This window comes from Coenobita brevimanus, chromosome 69 (genome assembly GCF_032717465.1).
Source record: "Coenobita brevimanus isolate Jiangsu-jjx chromosome 69, ASM3271746v2, whole genome shotgun sequence".
NCBI classification, from domain to species: domain Eukaryota; kingdom Metazoa; phylum Arthropoda; class Malacostraca; order Decapoda; family Coenobitidae; genus Coenobita; species Coenobita brevimanus.
Genome location: NC_137022.1, coordinates 26,922,311 through 26,939,914, shown reverse-complemented (window position 1 = coordinate 26,939,914; position 17,604 = coordinate 26,922,311). Strand labels below are relative to the sequence as shown.

The following is a 17,604-nucleotide window of genomic DNA, read 5'->3' as shown; positions in this document are numbered from 1 at the left end:
AGGGGGTGTGAGCCGGGAGCAGGGCAGTGGGATGGCTTTGGACAGGGTGATTTGTTTGTGGCCATCCCTTACAGGATTGAGACGTCTGGCAATAGATAGATTGACGTTCGTATCCCATTGTACTGATATGATACTTACCCTAGACCCCGTTCTCTTGTACCAGACACCGAAAAGACACTACAAGAGCTGGATTACGTGATAAGCTTCTACAATGTTGCGGGTCAGGTGGAGAGTGTGGTGAAGGAGCGCCCCAGCAGCATTGGGGTTCCCCAGTACCTCAAGGCTATGGACCGCTTAGCTGAAACATACAGATACTTCGAGCAAAACAATCCTCAGAGTGTTGAGATTGAGAATGTGGTAAAGTACTGGTTTATTGTATTGCATTATTGGTACATTTGTGAGCAACAGTTAACAGTCCCTTGCCAGCATTGTATTCTGCCTTCCATGTTTGTCTTTCTTTGTTAGATGTCATGCTTCATTGTTGAGTGCTTCACATTGCTATCACAAAAATATTTCATGCAGTGTTTTCCATCACTTCAGTTGACAGGGAATTGTCAGCAGACTTTTTACCATGATAGTGCATTATACAGTAATATAGTACAGTAGGTTCTCACCAATAATGTCTAATTGGTGCCAGAAAAATGCCGTTATTAGCGAAAACGTTATTTGCCTGACATTAAAATACATGTATAAAGGGTTTATTGGTGCCGCCACTCCAGGACTTTTATGCACTTTTCCCACCTGGAGCCCTCCTATCACTTTTTTTTTTTTTTAGCTGAACTAATAAGATTAGTTATTAAATCATCATGAGTAATCTAAAATTCACCTTAAAGGAGTTATGAGGTGTTTGGTATGATGATTGTTTCGAAGCTTGTGTATGGACGCTACTGCAGCGTACCCCCTGACCCCTTGCTGGCCTCGTCCCCACTCCTGCCTCTCACACCAGAGTCTTCCACTTACATCTACACTTCATCAAACCCCATAAAGTCAAAATCTTTAGGAAAGTCCTCATTGTCATCATCTACTCAACCCTTCTCTGTTGTTCTTCCTCGGCTGGCTAGCTTTGTGAGAGTGATGAGTGACTGATGGCGGGCATTCATTCGATCGTGATACCGTTTCTGGTATTTTCTTGAAATCTGATTTACAAGTCCAATCATTAGTCATTAATTCTGATGGCTGCTCTCTCTCTCAGTCTCAGCAGACTTGAGTTCTCGCTGGGTGCCGACCAAGCATGTTCAGTGGTTGCCAATATTGTATTATTCCAGGCATTGACGAAGAAATTTATGGCTCGTTGAATGTTATATTTCTTCCAGAATGCAGCAACAGTCATTATGTTGAGGGTTGAAGGTATGCCAGGTGGAGCAGGTGAGTCATGTGGGGCTGTGGAGGTGGAGGGGGGAGGCAGATTGTGAGTCAGGTAGGGCAGTGGAGGTGGAGGGGACAGCGATGGCCGAGTCAGGGGAGGTGGCAAGGGGAGGATCCTCCATCTTCTCCTCACTATTGCTCACATTTTCGGTGATTTCCGTCATCTTATCTTGTCTGTCAGTTTCATTCCTCATCATTTTATGAACATATCTGCGGTATAACAACTTGGCATTCACGAAATAACCGTTATTCAAGTGAATCCAAACATTATTATAGAAACTGGGTATCAATTCTAACTTACCGTTATTGCTGAAAACTTTATTGTCGAAATCGTTTTTGGTGAGATCCTACTGTAAATTCATCAACATAAGCGAAGAGTTAGGATTTAAATGACATTTTCCACTATTGTCTGAGTGGTTTATTCACCAACATAAGCGAAGAGTTAGGATTTAAATGACATTTTGCACTATAGTCTGAGTGTTTTATTCACCAACATGAGGAAAGAGTTAGGATTCAAATGACATTTTCCACTATTGTCCAAGTGGTTTAATCTTCAGTAGTCTGATTTAGTGCCTCACAGTCATATTTTTTATGGAAATCCATAGCATAATTCTGATCTCATTAAGAACATAAAGAAAAATGCAAGGCTCAAGCACTGTTTGCCTTGGTATATTTTACTGTTATGATTCCACTAGTATGTGTTTATATTTATCAGTACTAAATATTAATTATCACAGTTACATGCCTTTATGTGTAATTCTTGCATATTATTATTTCCGTAGTGTGATGTTGCATTATGACTTGTTGTCAGATGAGTCTGTTTGAAGTTGGGACTGATGCACTGAGCAAGGAATTCCGACATGAGCTCGAGAAGTACAAGAAGCCAGTCCCCCCGGTGGTCACAGTTGAATTGCTGGAGGAGGAAGGTTAGTGCTAGAGCAAGGTCCACACATTATTATTTTTGTCTCATAAAGATTTTTTCTCTCTCTCTCTCTGTGGTAAGGAATGTTTCTTACAGCAGGAAGAAAGATGATGGCAGAATTTTCTTGAGTCATGTACAATTGAGGATTTTAAAAAAAAAAAAAAAATCACCTCCTTTCTTACCATTTTCCTTTGCATGTCAGTAACCTTAAGTTGAGTGGACCTGTTATGTTTCCTGGCGCATTGATGGATCCCCCTGATATGATGCATCCAGAAAGAAAATCTTGCAAGTGTGGAATACTGTAGAGAGAAACTGGGTATGTTTCTCTGCTCATAGATGATTGAATATCTGACGTGACTTTTCATGGACGAAAGTATGAAGTAGGTCAGCAGAATAATAAGGATTTTTTTATACCCCCATGATGGTACCTCATGCTTCATTGACTGTGAAGTGGTAAACTAACAAGAGAAATATGAGATTGATACAGAAACAGAAAATTGACATGGGAAGATGCAGTATATAGAGAGATTTATCGACACTCCGTGGGTTACATAAGGCTTTGCATGAGTCAAAGTTTGCATAATTTGGATTTATTTTGATTTGTATTTGATTGATGTGGCGTGTTTGCAGGAAGTCCGGTACAGGGGTGGATCAGCCAGAAAGATTGTTGGGAAGGACTGTTGCTATAAGTTGTTTTGGCAGGGGAGGACAGACGGATATGGAGGTGTTGGTGTGATGGTTGCAGAGAAATGGGTGGAATATGTTATGAATGTTTTGAGAGTAAGCGATAGGATATTGGTAGTGAAAATTCTGTTGGGAAGAAAGATAGCTGCGATTATATCGGCATATGCTCCACAGGCAGGATTGGATGAATCAGAGAAAGATAGATTTTTGGATGATTTAATACGTGTAGTGGGTGGTATGTGGGATGATGAGATAGTGATTTTGGGAGGGGACTTAAATGATCATGTAGGTGAAGCAGCACAAGGTTATGAAGGAGTGCATGGGGGATGTGCGTATGGTTTAAGGAATGCAGAAAGGGAAAGGATACCCGAGTTTGGGGAGGCAACGGACATGATTGTGTGCAACATATATTTTAGGAAAAGAGACAGTAGGTTAATTATGTATGAGTCTGGGGGAAATAGCAGTCAGATAGATTATTTTCTGGTTAGGAGGACCGATAGGAGGTTAGTGAGGGATGTTAAAGTTATAGGAAGTAATGAGTGTGTGCAGCAGCACAAACTATTGATTTGTGATATGGTGCTTAAAGAACAAGTGATGAAAAAGGGACTTATGTACCTAGGAGGAAAATATGGAAGCTGAAAAACCAAGTAGTATGGGATGCCTTCTATAGCGAGTTGAGGAGAGTGGTGGCTGAACAGGGAGCTGTAGACAGAGGCGTTAATGAACAGTACAGAGCCCTCAAGAACAATTTCTTGAGAGATACTGATGTAACATGCGGTTGGACAAGAGGACCACCAAGACATAAAGTAACTTGGTGGTGGGATGAGGGTGTAGAAGCTGCAGTTAAGGGGAAAAGGAGGCTTTTCCGGGAATGGAAGAAGGGTGGTAGCAAAGAGGAATATTTGGCTGCCAAGCGTAGGGCTAGAAGAGAGGTATACAGGGCAAAATCTGAGTCACAGAGACAATTACTTGATAATCTAAATCATGGGGAAAGGAAAAATATATTTAGGGTGGCAGGTCAGGTGAAGAGGGATAATCGGGATATTATAGGTGAGCAGTGTGTAAAGAATGATGAAGGAAGGGTAGTGGTGAACAGTGAGGATATTAAAGATGCATGGAGAGAGCATTATAACCAGTTGTTGAATGAGGAGTTTGACTGGGACAGGGAAGGTTTGGAGCCAGCAGATCCAGTGTCTGGCCCTTGGCCTTTGATTGATACTGCTACTGTGAATGAGGCAATAGGCAGGATGAGGGTGGGGAAGGCAGCAGGTGTGTCTGGGTTGACTGCCGAAATGTTGAAGGCCTCAGGCGATATAGGGGTGAGTTTAGTCACTGACCTGATAAATAGGATTATTTATGAGTGTGTTGTCCCAGATGATTGACTGAAGAGTGTAATTGTAAATGTGTGTAAAGGGAAGGGTGATGCCCTGGAAAGAGGAAATTATAGAGGTATAAGGCTTTTAGATCAGATAATGAAGGTAATGGAGAGAGTTTTAGAAGATATGTTTAGAGAATGAGTGAATATTGATGAGATGCAGTTTGGGTTTATGCCAGGTAGGGGGACCACTGATGCCATATTCGTTGTTCGACAGCTTCAGGAGAAATATATTGGTAGGAGAAGGGATCTTTATATTGTTTTTGTTGATTTGGAAAAGGCCTTTAACAGAGTCCCTAGAGAGGTGGTGAAGTGGGCAATGAGAAAGCTTGGCTTGGAGGAGTGGCTGGTTAGGGTGGTTATGGCCATGTATGTGGGTGCTCACACCCAGGTGAGAGTGAATGGAGATTTGAGTGATGAGTTTTCCGTGAATGTTGGTGTGCATCAGGGGTCAGTCTTGAGTCCCATGTTGTTTATCATTGTACTTGAAGCCCTTTCACGTGACTTTAGAAACGGACTCCCGTGGGAGTTGTTGTATGCTGATGTTTGGTGTTGATTGCAGAGAACGAAAGGGAGGCGGAGGAAAGGTTTAGGAAGTGGAGAGATGGTATGGGGCAAAAGGGTTTAAGGGTAAATGCAGATAAAACAAAAGTGATGATATCTAGGGTTGGTGGCGGTACTGTCAAAGACGAGGGAGAGTGGCCATGTGCAGTTTGCCACAAGGGCGTGGGAAGTAATTCCATCTTGTGCGGTGTGTGTGATAAATGGGTGCATAAGAGATATAATGGTATCAGAGGTAGACTACGAGATAATGCTGATTTTATGTGTACGGTGTGCCGGGGTGAGCAGGTGGAGATTGTCAGATGTGAAAGGATTGAACTTGCTGGTGAATCTCTTGAATGTGTGGAAGAGTTTTGTTATTTGGGGGACATGTTGTGTGCTGGAGGTGGGGCTGGAGCTAGCTCTGTGGCTAGGGTGAGAAGTGATTGGAAGAAGTTCAGGGAGCTCTTGCCTCTCCTGACATTGAGAGAGCTTTCCCTACGTGCTAAGGGGTCTTTGTACGCAGCATGTGTTAGGAGTGTAATGCTGTATGGTAGTGAGACCTGGGCAGTGAAGGAGGAAGATATTCGCCGGCTCAGACGTACAGAAATGACAATGATTGGATGGATGTGCAGTGCGTCCCTGCGTCCAAGGCCTGGAGGGGCTGAGTTTATGATGGAAGAGTTGAGAGGTAGGATGGGACTGGAGTGTATTGGTGTTGTGATGAGGAGAGGTGGATTGAGGTGTTTTGGACATGTGGAGAGGATGGGGGATGATAATTGGGTGAGGAAGGTGAGAAGTGTATTGGGGGTGAGGTTATGAAGGGTAGACCGAGAAAGACATGGGACGAGGTCATTAAGTGTGACCTTAGGTTTAAGGGACTGAACAGGGAGGCTGCAATGGATCGTGCAGCGTAGAGAGCCGCCATTAGGTGACCAAGGCCGACACATGCAAGCATGTTGGAGCCTTTAAAAACAAAAACAAAAACAAAAACAAAAATGATATAATCAGTGAACACATTCTGTAGCCACTGTTTGTAAGTATAGTAAGACCTCACAATAATGGACTAATTGGGGCCAAAACCATTCCAATAAAAGCGACATCCAGACTTCCCCCTGCTAATCCGGACTTTTTCCGATATATCAGACATTAGTCCGGATCGCATGAACAGTTTTTAAACTGTTTGGACTACCATTGTGGTACTGTACTGTGTTATAACTTCGCTACATTAATCAGATGGTATAATATATATAATAATACTGTACTATATACTGATAAACATGTCTTTTATTTACCTTATTGTGGTGAACATAGCTGAAGTGGTCAGGCAGTCTGGACTGCTTCTGCCTTTATCAGACTTTTTCCGACATATAGGAATGTAGTCCGGTAGCTGCTCGAGTCCAATAAAAGCGAATTCCTGTCTATTGAAGTCCGTTATATCGAGGTTTTACTGTATATTGTATACATTGTCCATCCATCCATCCATCAGGTCCTTTTTTTTTTTTTTTTTTGCCCCATCAGGATCATAGGAGACTGAGGTAGGCTACTCAGTCCTGACATTTAAGACAAAGGTGACCAGCTGCACTTACTTTGTGGCATTATGTGAGCAACAAGCGCTAGCCACAGATATAAACCCATACAAGCTTGTCTGGTTGGGCTGCCTTAACCCACTAGACCAGCAGGCACCATTTGGTTATGTGATTACCACCCTGTGTACTAAATACAGTAGTTTCCTGATTACAAGAAAACATTTGTTTTGTCACTAACATAGGCAGCTGAAGGTAGCACTACACCAAATGGGTGGATGATGGGTGCCCTGACCTACCACATATATAGTTTAATAAATAGCTGAACAGTTTTATATATAAACATACTGTACATGCTGCAGTATTAATGAACATAATGAACACTCCATAAGACCTTCCCACAAGGTTGAATGTCCAAAAGTTAAGAGAGGATATAAAACTTATGAATGTGTGGGGACAGCTTGTAGTTAACATCGCAGACAGTTTGTCAAGTTCCCTGTGAGACATATTTTTAACCCTTATAGTTTACTCTTGCTACATTTCAGACAGTTTGATTCAACTTAAGAGAGCATCTGAGTAGGAAAAAGGTTAATGAAGGTTGTACCTAACCTGTCCAGTTTAAAGATTCTCTCCTAAGCTGTGTATCATGTGGAGTTAGTAGGAATATGCTAAGGAAGAAAAAAAAAAAAAAAAAAAACTGGATTCAAGAGGTTAATGTAGGAGCTGTTAACTAGCTCCCAACTAGAACGTTTCAGAAGTGAGTGAGGAAGAGTGGAAGGGGTAGAAGTGACAAAAAAAAAACAAAAAAACACTTTCATCAAATTGAAGGGTCTATCACAGTTGGTCATGTCCAGGATGTGTGGTGAAATATTACATGTATGAATTTCCACACATTTTAATGTAAACTGGGGGAAGTGGCAAATCAGGTTTATAGGTATGAGTGAAACTTTTAAATGGCAATATTACTGTAATTTCATGAAGAATAGCACAAAAAATAAAACTAACCAATAGAAAAGCTGATGAATCATAAATACAGTACATATCACCCCCTAAAACAAAAAAGTTGATGTATGATAAATACAGTACCGGTACTTATCTCTCCCCATTTTTTTTTTTTTTTTTTTTCCAAGGATGGGATGAAATAGGGTCTGCAAAACAAGAAGTCAGCAGCACACCTAGTGAAATGCAATACACACAGTTACTCACCAATCAAACCTGTAGAATCTTGACACCACCTTACAAACCAGTTCCATACAAAAATGTTTCAGAAGTGAGTGAGGAAGTGGTGGGTGCAGTGGAATTAGTACCACCAGGTGTGAGGGAGGACCTGCGTGCCATCGCTGCCTGGCTTGACAAACACAACAACACTGGCCGTCTCACCGTATATGCTAAATTGCGCTCCGAAGCACTTCATCAGAGCCTCAAGGTCAGAGTTGCTATGAGTTGGGGATGGGTTCCAGAACATGATTCCCCTCCCCCAGTTGGTGCATTTAATTAACCACCTGTGAGTTTGAGGGTACAAGGAAGATCAAAACACAGGTATTGACAGTACTTTAATAGTTTTTGTAGTACACTATTAGCACTAGGTGCATTTTAAATTGATGAATATCACTTGAAAATAGCTTTGACATAATATTGAGTACTGTACTTGCTGAACAATGTTTTGCTTCAAAATAGCCATAAATAAGGAAAATAGCAACTCAAACATTGTGAAAATATGAATCATTTTGATATTTAATTTCCATGTTTACGCTAAAATGGGAACATGACATTGCTCAGCGAGCGCTTAGTATAGTGTCAAAGCTATTTTCAAGTAATACAGTAATTTAAAAAAACACACACACAATGTGTGCTAATGCTACTAAAATTATCAATGCCTATATTTTGAACTTCCCTGTGGCCCAAAACTTGCTTGTGGGTAGATGTGAGAATCTGGTAAATCAAGTGTTTAGATAGTAATGGGACTAATGTGAACAGGTTTTTTGTAATTTGTTGTGGACTTAATAGAAAAAAAAAATGACAACTAAACAACAAAGATATAATTTACAAGCAGTTCTCATAATAAGTTAGGAATGTGTTAACAAAATGTCATTATGTTCTCCATACAGTATATACTGTATTATTGAAGGAACGGTCAAACCAGCCTTATAGACAGCAATGAAACTTTAATAGGTAATTTTTCTGTTTGTGTACTACTGTAGATTTATTGTGAGAATGTCAAGAAAGGTGACATAATGAGAATCATCTGCACACTTTTTTACAGGTTGCTCCTTTTTAAAATAGCATGACATTTTCAGGCGTTACGAGAATACCAGCGCAGCAGCAGCATGGAACGTGGGGGCATGGCTGGTTCCCTCAACTCCCCTGCATTACCTAGATCCAGGTTACCGAAACTGGACCCCACAGTCAGTAGAACACAAAAATTCTCAGACAGGTAGGATTACAGATTTGTTCAGAAGAATACAAAAATTCCCAGACAGGTTTTGGCCTGGATTCACAAACTAACTCATGATCAGTTTCCTGTTGTAAATGAGATTTATTTTTGCATTAAGAATAAGAAAACCAGAGTGCAGATCTTTTGATATCTTATTGCTCTTTGTGTAGGGGAAAAAAATAATTGTAAGAAGGGAAATTATTCATTAAACTGTTCATGATTCAGTCTCGTGGATTTGAAAAAGAGCTATGAAAGCTACCAAACAGGTGTTTACAACAAATTAACTAGTCTGTAGAGGTGTTTGTTTGACATTTCATTTGCTGCCTCGCAAGATACTCAGTCCAGTACAAGGGTGTTGTAATACCAGATTATGTACTCATATAGTACAGTAGAGGATTTCAGCATATAATCAATGTGCCCATCCTATTAAAACTTATAAGAGCAAAAATCTGTCGCTAAAGCACAATGCTTTCATGCAGAGACACCAATATAACCAGGCAGTTTTGCTAACATCCTTCAACTCCCTCCTTATCCCATGGAAGGAGGCTGAAGAACTGCTAGAGAAGGGTAACGTACTGACTGCAGTGCACTGGATTCAAGTTCAGATGAGCCTGGCACCAAAGCAAGAACAACAGCATGTAAATCTAAAGCATAACACAGTTCTCATATGCTGTAAACTTTGGAGTGCTGAGAGGGAAGTTGTGATTTGTGACCTGAGGTCACTAATCAACATGATGGCTGTATGCTAGATACAGGTTTGAGTCCCCAAGAGGTTGCTGGAAGGGTTTGTGATCATGTTACAGTGTGCCACATAGGATGTAGTCCACTTACTTTAGAGTACCGTTAGCCGAACGTCAAACTCCTATACCTTACAAGGAATAATACGTGACTGGATTATATGTTTCTATTTGATACACCATAAACTGGATCATTTTCAGTGTCAGAAAGCATTTAATGTATTTTTAATATCCCCTTTTTATTCATCTAATAACTTCCTACAATTTTTTTTTCTTTTTCATACTTTCAGGGCGACAGGCATGATTAAAAAAGCCATCCACGGCCATGCATCATCAAGCAGACAAGGTTCTCCCGGCAATGCCTCGTATTCCCTGCATGGCTCCCTCACACCCTCGCATGGTAGCGTGCAGTAGCCTAATGGTTTGCTACATACCATATACTCTCTAGCCTGTCTTGTTGCAGTATAAATGGATGAATTATATCCCAGTTGCCCAGATTGTGTTTACTGTTAGGATACACCTTACTGTACAGAATTTTGATTGAACTGTATTTATAAACCTTCCCAGGCTTGAATTGAGTACTGTGTAAGATTGCTTGCACATTTGTGGCCAAAGTCATTGCAACCACAGCCAGAACTGGAACACAGATACACCTACATCTTTGTTGATCGATCATTGGGGTTAGTCACTGATACCCATTGACTGATTTTCTTTGTTGCATCATTACTTCATGGAACAACCCTGGTTGTAATTCACTCCCAGCTCAAGGACTTTCAACCGCGCATGTACATAAATTTCTCTTACCTCATGCAGCTACCAGACACTTCACAATCACATTAGTGTGAATATTAAAATGACAAAATACAAAAAAACACACAGTATGAGATGGTAGTGAATGGTTATAGAGACTTACCATTTTAACTGATAAAGTATTTATAAAAAGATCTTAGCCAATTTAAAGGATATACAGGTCCCCTTAAGTTAACTGTTATGCAGTGACACCAGTATAGCCAGGCAGCTCTGATGCCCAGTTCTACAAATGTTTCTCATCTCCCTCCCTGTCCCTTGAAAGGAGGATGTTGGACTGCGAGAGAAAAGTAACTTCAGTCTACAGTCCATGAGGGTCATGATTCAGATGAACCTAGTTCCACAAGTACTATAAGTAGTATATATCTATCTATCTATCTATTGCCAGATGCCCTAATCCCTTATGGTGTGGCCACAAACAAATCACCTCCACGTCGCCCTGTTCCCCACCATTTCACTGCCGTGCTCCCAGTTCACACCCCCCTCTCCCATTTACCTCTCCACCTCATCCCTCCACCTCATCCTCGGCCTCTCCCTCCCTCTCCCCCCCTCCACCTCACTCACATACATTCCTCGTCAGTCTTTCACCCTCACTATAAGTAGTACTGCTACAGATTATTTTGTTTTTTCATTCTTTTTTCATTTTAGTATTAACTCTGATTTCATTGTGATGTGTTTGATAGCTTTATGGTTGAAGGCAGATTTATATACTGGCCAAGCAATCTTACACACAGCTAAAGCATAAGGGTCCCTGGACCCTTCAGAACTGTTTCATCATTACTGTCAGTACTGGTAGTACTGGTTCAGTCCACAAGCATTAATCAGTGGTCAGCTTTCCTGGCTAGGAGACAATGGGGATGCAGTTTGAATGCTGGATAAGGATTGGAATGATGATGGGTACATAAAATTTATCCATGTGTACTCTCTAGGATTGCATTGCAGTATACCATAAAACCCACAATAGCACAGGGGCTCTACTCTGTGGTAATCTCATAAGAAGTAGGAGCTACCTTTTATCTGTGTATTTTTAACCCCTTCACTATAGGTCTTCCCAAAGCAGAGGAAAATCAGTGGGCAGTTGCAGGAGTAAGATACTGGTACACTGTACTTCATCAGACATATGGGGATAATGGAGATTGTTTCTATCCCTGTCAGTGCAAGAGATCTTCCCTAAGCAGAATATAACTACTTAGTGGTTGCAAGAATATACCAGTAATAATAAGATTAATTGTACCAACTGAATACTTACTGGAACCATGTAATTACATTTGAATAATAAAAACCTGGTATTCCAAGGTTACTAGCTGATGGAGAATAAGAGAATGCTTGCCACTAGGTCATCTGATTCTGCATAAGGAGACATCTCATAGTGATGGGTTTAGAAACAATAGCCCTTCAGTCCATTTATTTATTTTGTTTTTGCAGCCATCTGTTTTATTCGGCATAGGGGAGACTTTCCATGGCAAAGGGTCAGGAATAATGTCTTGAGCCCATGAGCACATACAATAACTTCCCCCCACCCACCCCTGCCCCCGGCCATTAACCTTCTCAGGAAACCTGGCCCTACCCAGCCAGATATTTCCCCCTCGCTGAAAGTAAGGTTTATACTTTTCGTTACAGAACAGGCTCTAATACAGATACCAGTTATTCTTTTGTTGCTTGCATTGGAATGTTAAAGGGCTGTAAATTCGTAAACTTATAAATTTATGTAGAAATAAGCGTGTGAATACCTTGTTCCATTCATTAACGAAAGAACTGAAACTTTTTGAGGAAGTAAAATATCTATCTATCTATCACCAGATGCCTCAATCCCGTTTGGGGTGGCCACAAACAAATCGCCTCCACGTTGCCCTGTCCCCCACCATTTCACTGCCCTGCTTCCAACTCACACCCTCCTCTCTCATATACCTTTCCACCCCATCCCTCCATCTCATCCTCGGCCTCCCACTCCCTCTTCCCCCCTCCACCTCACTCACATACACTCTCTTCGTCAGTCTTTCACCCTCCATCCTCTCCACATGGCCAAACCACCTCAGATATCATTATATTATATACAGTCCCTCTTCTGTTTGACTTATTGTGCATTGTCATCAAATTTCTCATGATTTAGTGTTTAGAGCACATGAAAATTTGCTATAGCACTATTTCCTGGTCCCAATCAAAGCGAAATTTATTGTAATATATTAGCCACAAAAAGACAAAAAGATTGTCACTTGCAACATGGACTAGTGAGACACGTTTACAGTTAGGCACACCAATGCCTGACATATGAGCCTATAATGCGTATGAAACAGATCATATGCCTTTTCCTTCTTGTGTTTTTTCATCCAATGGTTCATACGCGTCTAAATGCACATAAAAACCGTGAGGGGGGGATAAGTAGATTATGTGCGTCAAATGCGTATGAAAACCGTGAGAGGGTTAAATGATTTTATTCAGATTGGGAAGTACATCTTGTAGTGAAGGAGTTGATGGAGACCATAGCAAACTCTTTCTCAACAGGAAATTCTTTAAGCTGTTTAATATCTGTGGTGTGCAGCAGTAAAATGAGTCATCATCATCATCATCATCATCATCCAGACCTCCTTTCCCACCCAAGGGCAGGGTGAGGAGTAGCACATCCAGACAGCTTAAATTTGCCCAGTTCAATAGGCCACGCTGCCCATCATTCATCATTCAAGCCTATGGAAGCCTGGCTCCATCATATAGGCCAGAAAACTTTCACCACACACTGTAGCCACACATATACCTATCTGATAGAGTCAAGCCGAACGCTGTCACATTCAAAAATGGGTGCCAAATCCCTGGCTATGCATTTCTCTGCACAAAATTCATCCAGCCAGCTCCGTCTCTTGTCAGTCCCTTAGCCTCACCAACTTCCGTACCTCTCTTCCTCACACATTCATCCACCATATCTCTCCAACTTCTTCTTGGCCTACCTCGCCACCTCCTTCCTTCAGATTCGCTCAGATACACCTTTTTCACCACTCTGTTGTCATCCATTCACTCCACATGACCATACTCTCTCAGTACACTCTCTCAGATTCTGGTGTCCACAGACTTCCTCACTCCTTACCATTCAGGTATCATTATTCCATATCCTATCCACTCTCTCTACTCCATATACATTCTTCAGCAGTCCCATCTCCACTGCCTTTACTCCTGACTTTTCATTTTCATGCCACACCGTTGTCTCACATCCATATGTTAAAGTGGCACGAATACTCCTTCATGTAAGCCTTGTGCAGCTGCAACACTCAAGCCTCTGTTTTATATCAAGGCCATCATAGCACATGCTACTTTCCTTCCTTGTGTCACTCTACTTTCCACTTCTTTTGCACATTTCATGTCTTTTCTGTCACTGTACCTAGGTATGAAAACTCTCTCACCAATTCCAGTTTCTCTCCATTTGCTGTAACTTCACACTGGGAGTCACCTTCTCTCTCAGTAAGTATCACTTTACTCTTTTCTACATATACTCTTAAGGCAGGACACTCACAGACATCTACAAAACTCTGCACTAGTGTGCCAAGTTCTTGTCCGGCATTTGCAATTAGTATTGCATCATCAGCATACAACAAATTTGGGATATTCCATCCATCACCATTCATTACCAGTGCCATCCCTCTCTCCATTACATGTGTTTTTACTTTTCCCATCACCCCATATATATATATTGAACAACCATGGGGACATTACACAGTCTTGTCGCATGCCCACAGTGATCATGAACCAGTCACTAATATGCCCATTTACTCTTTACATATGCCTCACTACCATCATAAAAACTATTGACGCCACCTAGCAGCTTACCATCTGCACCATACGTGTGTAAAACTTTCGACAGTCCTTTTCTGTTAGTCATATGCTTTTTCCAGCTCCATTAATGCTATAAACGCCTTATACTCCTCACATGCCATCACTGTCTTACTGCAAATATTTGATCCACACATCCTCTGCCACTCCTAAAGCCACCCTGTTCATCACTCACTAGGACTTCTGATCTCTCTCTTACTTTCTTTGTAATAATTCTTCCACATACCTTCCCTACCACATTCAATAGACTTATGCTACGATAATTCGTGCACTCACCTCACTCACCTTTATTTTTGTACTGGGGTACAATCACTTCCTTTTTCCGCTCTGCTGGCACAGTGAACCACTCTGCTGGCACAGTTTCACTCATCCATGCCTTCTTATATATCTCCAACAAGCACTTCATTCTGCCCTCTTCAGTACACTGAATCATCTCTGCATACACCTCATCAACCCTAGCTGCTTTCCCATTTTTCAGCTGCTTCACAGCGTTCTTCGCCTCTGCGAGTGTCAAGTTTCCTGGCACTGCATTCTTCCTTTGTATACCCCCAAAACCAATCATGTTAACAGCCGTTTTGCTCTCTTCATTTCCATTCATCAGACCTTCAAAATAGCCTTTTCATCTGGTCCTTACTTCATCCTCATGGGTTAATAATCTACCACTTTCATCTTTCACACTTTTACATTCCTTTCCACTGTCACTTCTACATTTCCATACCTCTTTCCAGAATAACTTCCTATTTTGAGAGTAATTTGCAGTCATTTTTCTTCCTAGATCATTTACCTCCTTTTTCCTCATCACTAGTCTCTATGTGCTTCTTGATCTCAGTATATCCATCGTTGTCTTTAAGAGACTGAAGAATGCAGGACTCATTTATATTCCTGATCAGTTACTGGGATGAGATTCAGAAAAGTTTCCTCTTGTAATTAAGATTAGTGTTTGTAGGAAAAACAAGAGACCAGGGAAGATCCTGCACTCTTTCTCTGTCCTTCTTGAAGGGGGGGGGAGGGGGAGGACAGTCATGAGATGGAATTTATTGTGAGTTTGCCTGTGAACCCTGACCCAGGTATCCGAGTTGTGGCTTCTTTGTCACCCTTAGACCGTGGACATGTGGGTATGATTCAGGACTGACCAGTGTCCAAAATTGTTATCTCTTTCACCTACCCTGAACTACTGTAGCTTAGCCTTGGACCCCTACACCTTCAGTTTATATATATATATATATATATATATATATATATAATATATATATATATATATATATATATATATATATATATATATATATATATATATATATATATATATATATATATATTTATATATATTATATATATATATATTTATATATATTTATATATATATATATATATATATATATATATATATATATATAATAAATAGTGCATATCCATCAAAATTTGTAAGTTTTCTGTGAATGTGTTCCACCAGCACAATTGCACACAGTTTCAGCTTCAGAAAGGTCTGTGGCATGAAGAAAGATAGATTAAGATTCTAAATATTTATTAATCTTAAAACTGTGCTGATTACTGGTGTTTGTGTGGAATGTGAAGAGTGTCATGCTATGAAAAAAATACCTAAATTAAAATGAAAGTTGCTTCATCAGCTTTGAATGACAGCTTGCTTCACGCAGCATGGGATAGAACACTAGCACAGAAATGTGTCATGGAAATGATATAAGATAGCATTTCCAACTTGGCAGATTATGTTGCCCTAGACAGAGTCAGGTAATTTGAGCATGCTTGTTATGACTCAAAAAAATAAGAAAGACTATGCAAGAAACCCTTGTATAGATAGAAAGAACTGAGTGGAAAAGAATACTGACCTTCTGGAATCTCAGCTCACATAAGGCAGTTTTATGTCAAGGGCACAGCCAAAGGAAAAAAATATTTTAGCTTCACAATATTATAATTTGCTGTTTTGTATTAGTTGGCCCACACAAGTTCATTTTGTTTTATATTGATTGGATGTGATTTTAAATGATAGGTCTGCTGTTAAATTGTCCCTATCACTGACTAGCTACTGCCCTGGAGAGTGGTGCCAGCAGTCTGCCAGTTATCAAGCCATATGCTTGATGATCTACACGATATACTAAATTTAATCCCGTGTGAAATGGCAGACTGAGCATAACCTCCTGCATGGTCAGGCACTGTGCACAGGATAGCTGTATAATGTGTGAAAACTTTTGACAGATTATTATACTATGTTAATTTTGTAATGGTACTGTGTATCAAAAAAAATACTTAAGCGCACTGTCATTACATTATAGCTATCATCCAGTTACGTGTGCATATGATAACCGTGAAAGCATCAATGATAAGAAATGGATGGGTGACCAGTTACTTTTGGCACTGTGTTGTTAGCTTCATTTTTCTTTTTTCTTTTTCTGAATTTTTGGAGTGTACTCATACCATTGCAGTTGTTGAACCCTTCCAGTAAATTGCTGGTACCGTACTTAGTTTGCATTTTAAGTAGGCTGATATAAGCTAACTTTTCAGTACTTGAGAGAAATCCAGGGCTATCATAATGAGCAGTTTGGCAGAGAATACAGAAATTCATGTTTTGTTCCAGCATATGAATGATAATAACATTCATCTACAAACGTAGCACTGCTAAAGGGTTTAAATATGGCACGATATTGATGCAGTCCTGACTAATGAGATTAGGTGTGTAGTCATTTTCCCTTTTACGAGAAATTACGTTGAATTAGGGAGGGGGAGAACAGTCCCCCCCCCCCTGCTGCGGTCTGTCATAGCATCAAGAAAAGGTTAAGGAGTAAAGTGATGGAATAGATGCACTGTACCTTTTTGGTTTTTACATTACAGTTTGCATGGTATACCTCACAGTTATTGATGTTTAGGATTCATTTTGATAGCACTCAGCGTATCATATTTCACGTATGTAAGGTGATATTGGCAACATAACTATCACTTTTCTGGCTTTTGTCTCCATGGGCTCTGAAATCTACTTGTTCTGAATCTGCAGCAGATGATAGTGATGACAGTGATCTTTTGGTCAGATCAGGTCGTCAGTATCAGGTGCTGCAAATGCACTATCTTGATTTTCAAAGTTCGCAGAGAGAAGTAGGAGAGGTGACAGCTTTTATTGCTGATGGTGCAGCTGGGGACATACTCTCTACCTACATTCCACTTCATCTACACACTTAAGATATGTTAATTACTTCATCCCTGTGGCATCATATATGCAAGTCATTGGTGATCAGACAGTTGCAGTAAACTCTCAGTTATCCATGGTCGCAATATCTGGGGCTGTTGGTTCAGCTCTATTAATGAAATGTCCAGCGAAATTATGCAATATCCAGTGCTGAAACGGGATGTAACTGGTGATTTTATGCAATATCCATCATCAAGGTGTA

General features: G+C 40.5%; 1 protein-coding gene across 1 annotated transcript in view; it reads left to right on the top strand.

The window, feature by feature from the left end:
• The window catches only part of Exo70 (exocyst complex component 7), a 38,401-nt gene that overhangs the window by 5,634 nt on the left and 15,163 nt on the right, over window positions 1-17,604 (top strand). The window contains exons 3-7 of the mRNA XM_080277433.1: window positions 164-357; window positions 2,177-2,291; window positions 7,681-7,838; window positions 8,710-8,846; window positions 9,874-9,983. Of these exons, the coding sequence (XP_080133559.1) occupies window positions 164-357; window positions 2,177-2,291; window positions 7,681-7,838; window positions 8,710-8,846; window positions 9,874-9,983 (714 nt within the window). The remainder of the gene's footprint in view (window positions 1-163; window positions 358-2,176; window positions 2,292-7,680; window positions 7,839-8,709; window positions 8,847-9,873; window positions 9,984-17,604) is intronic.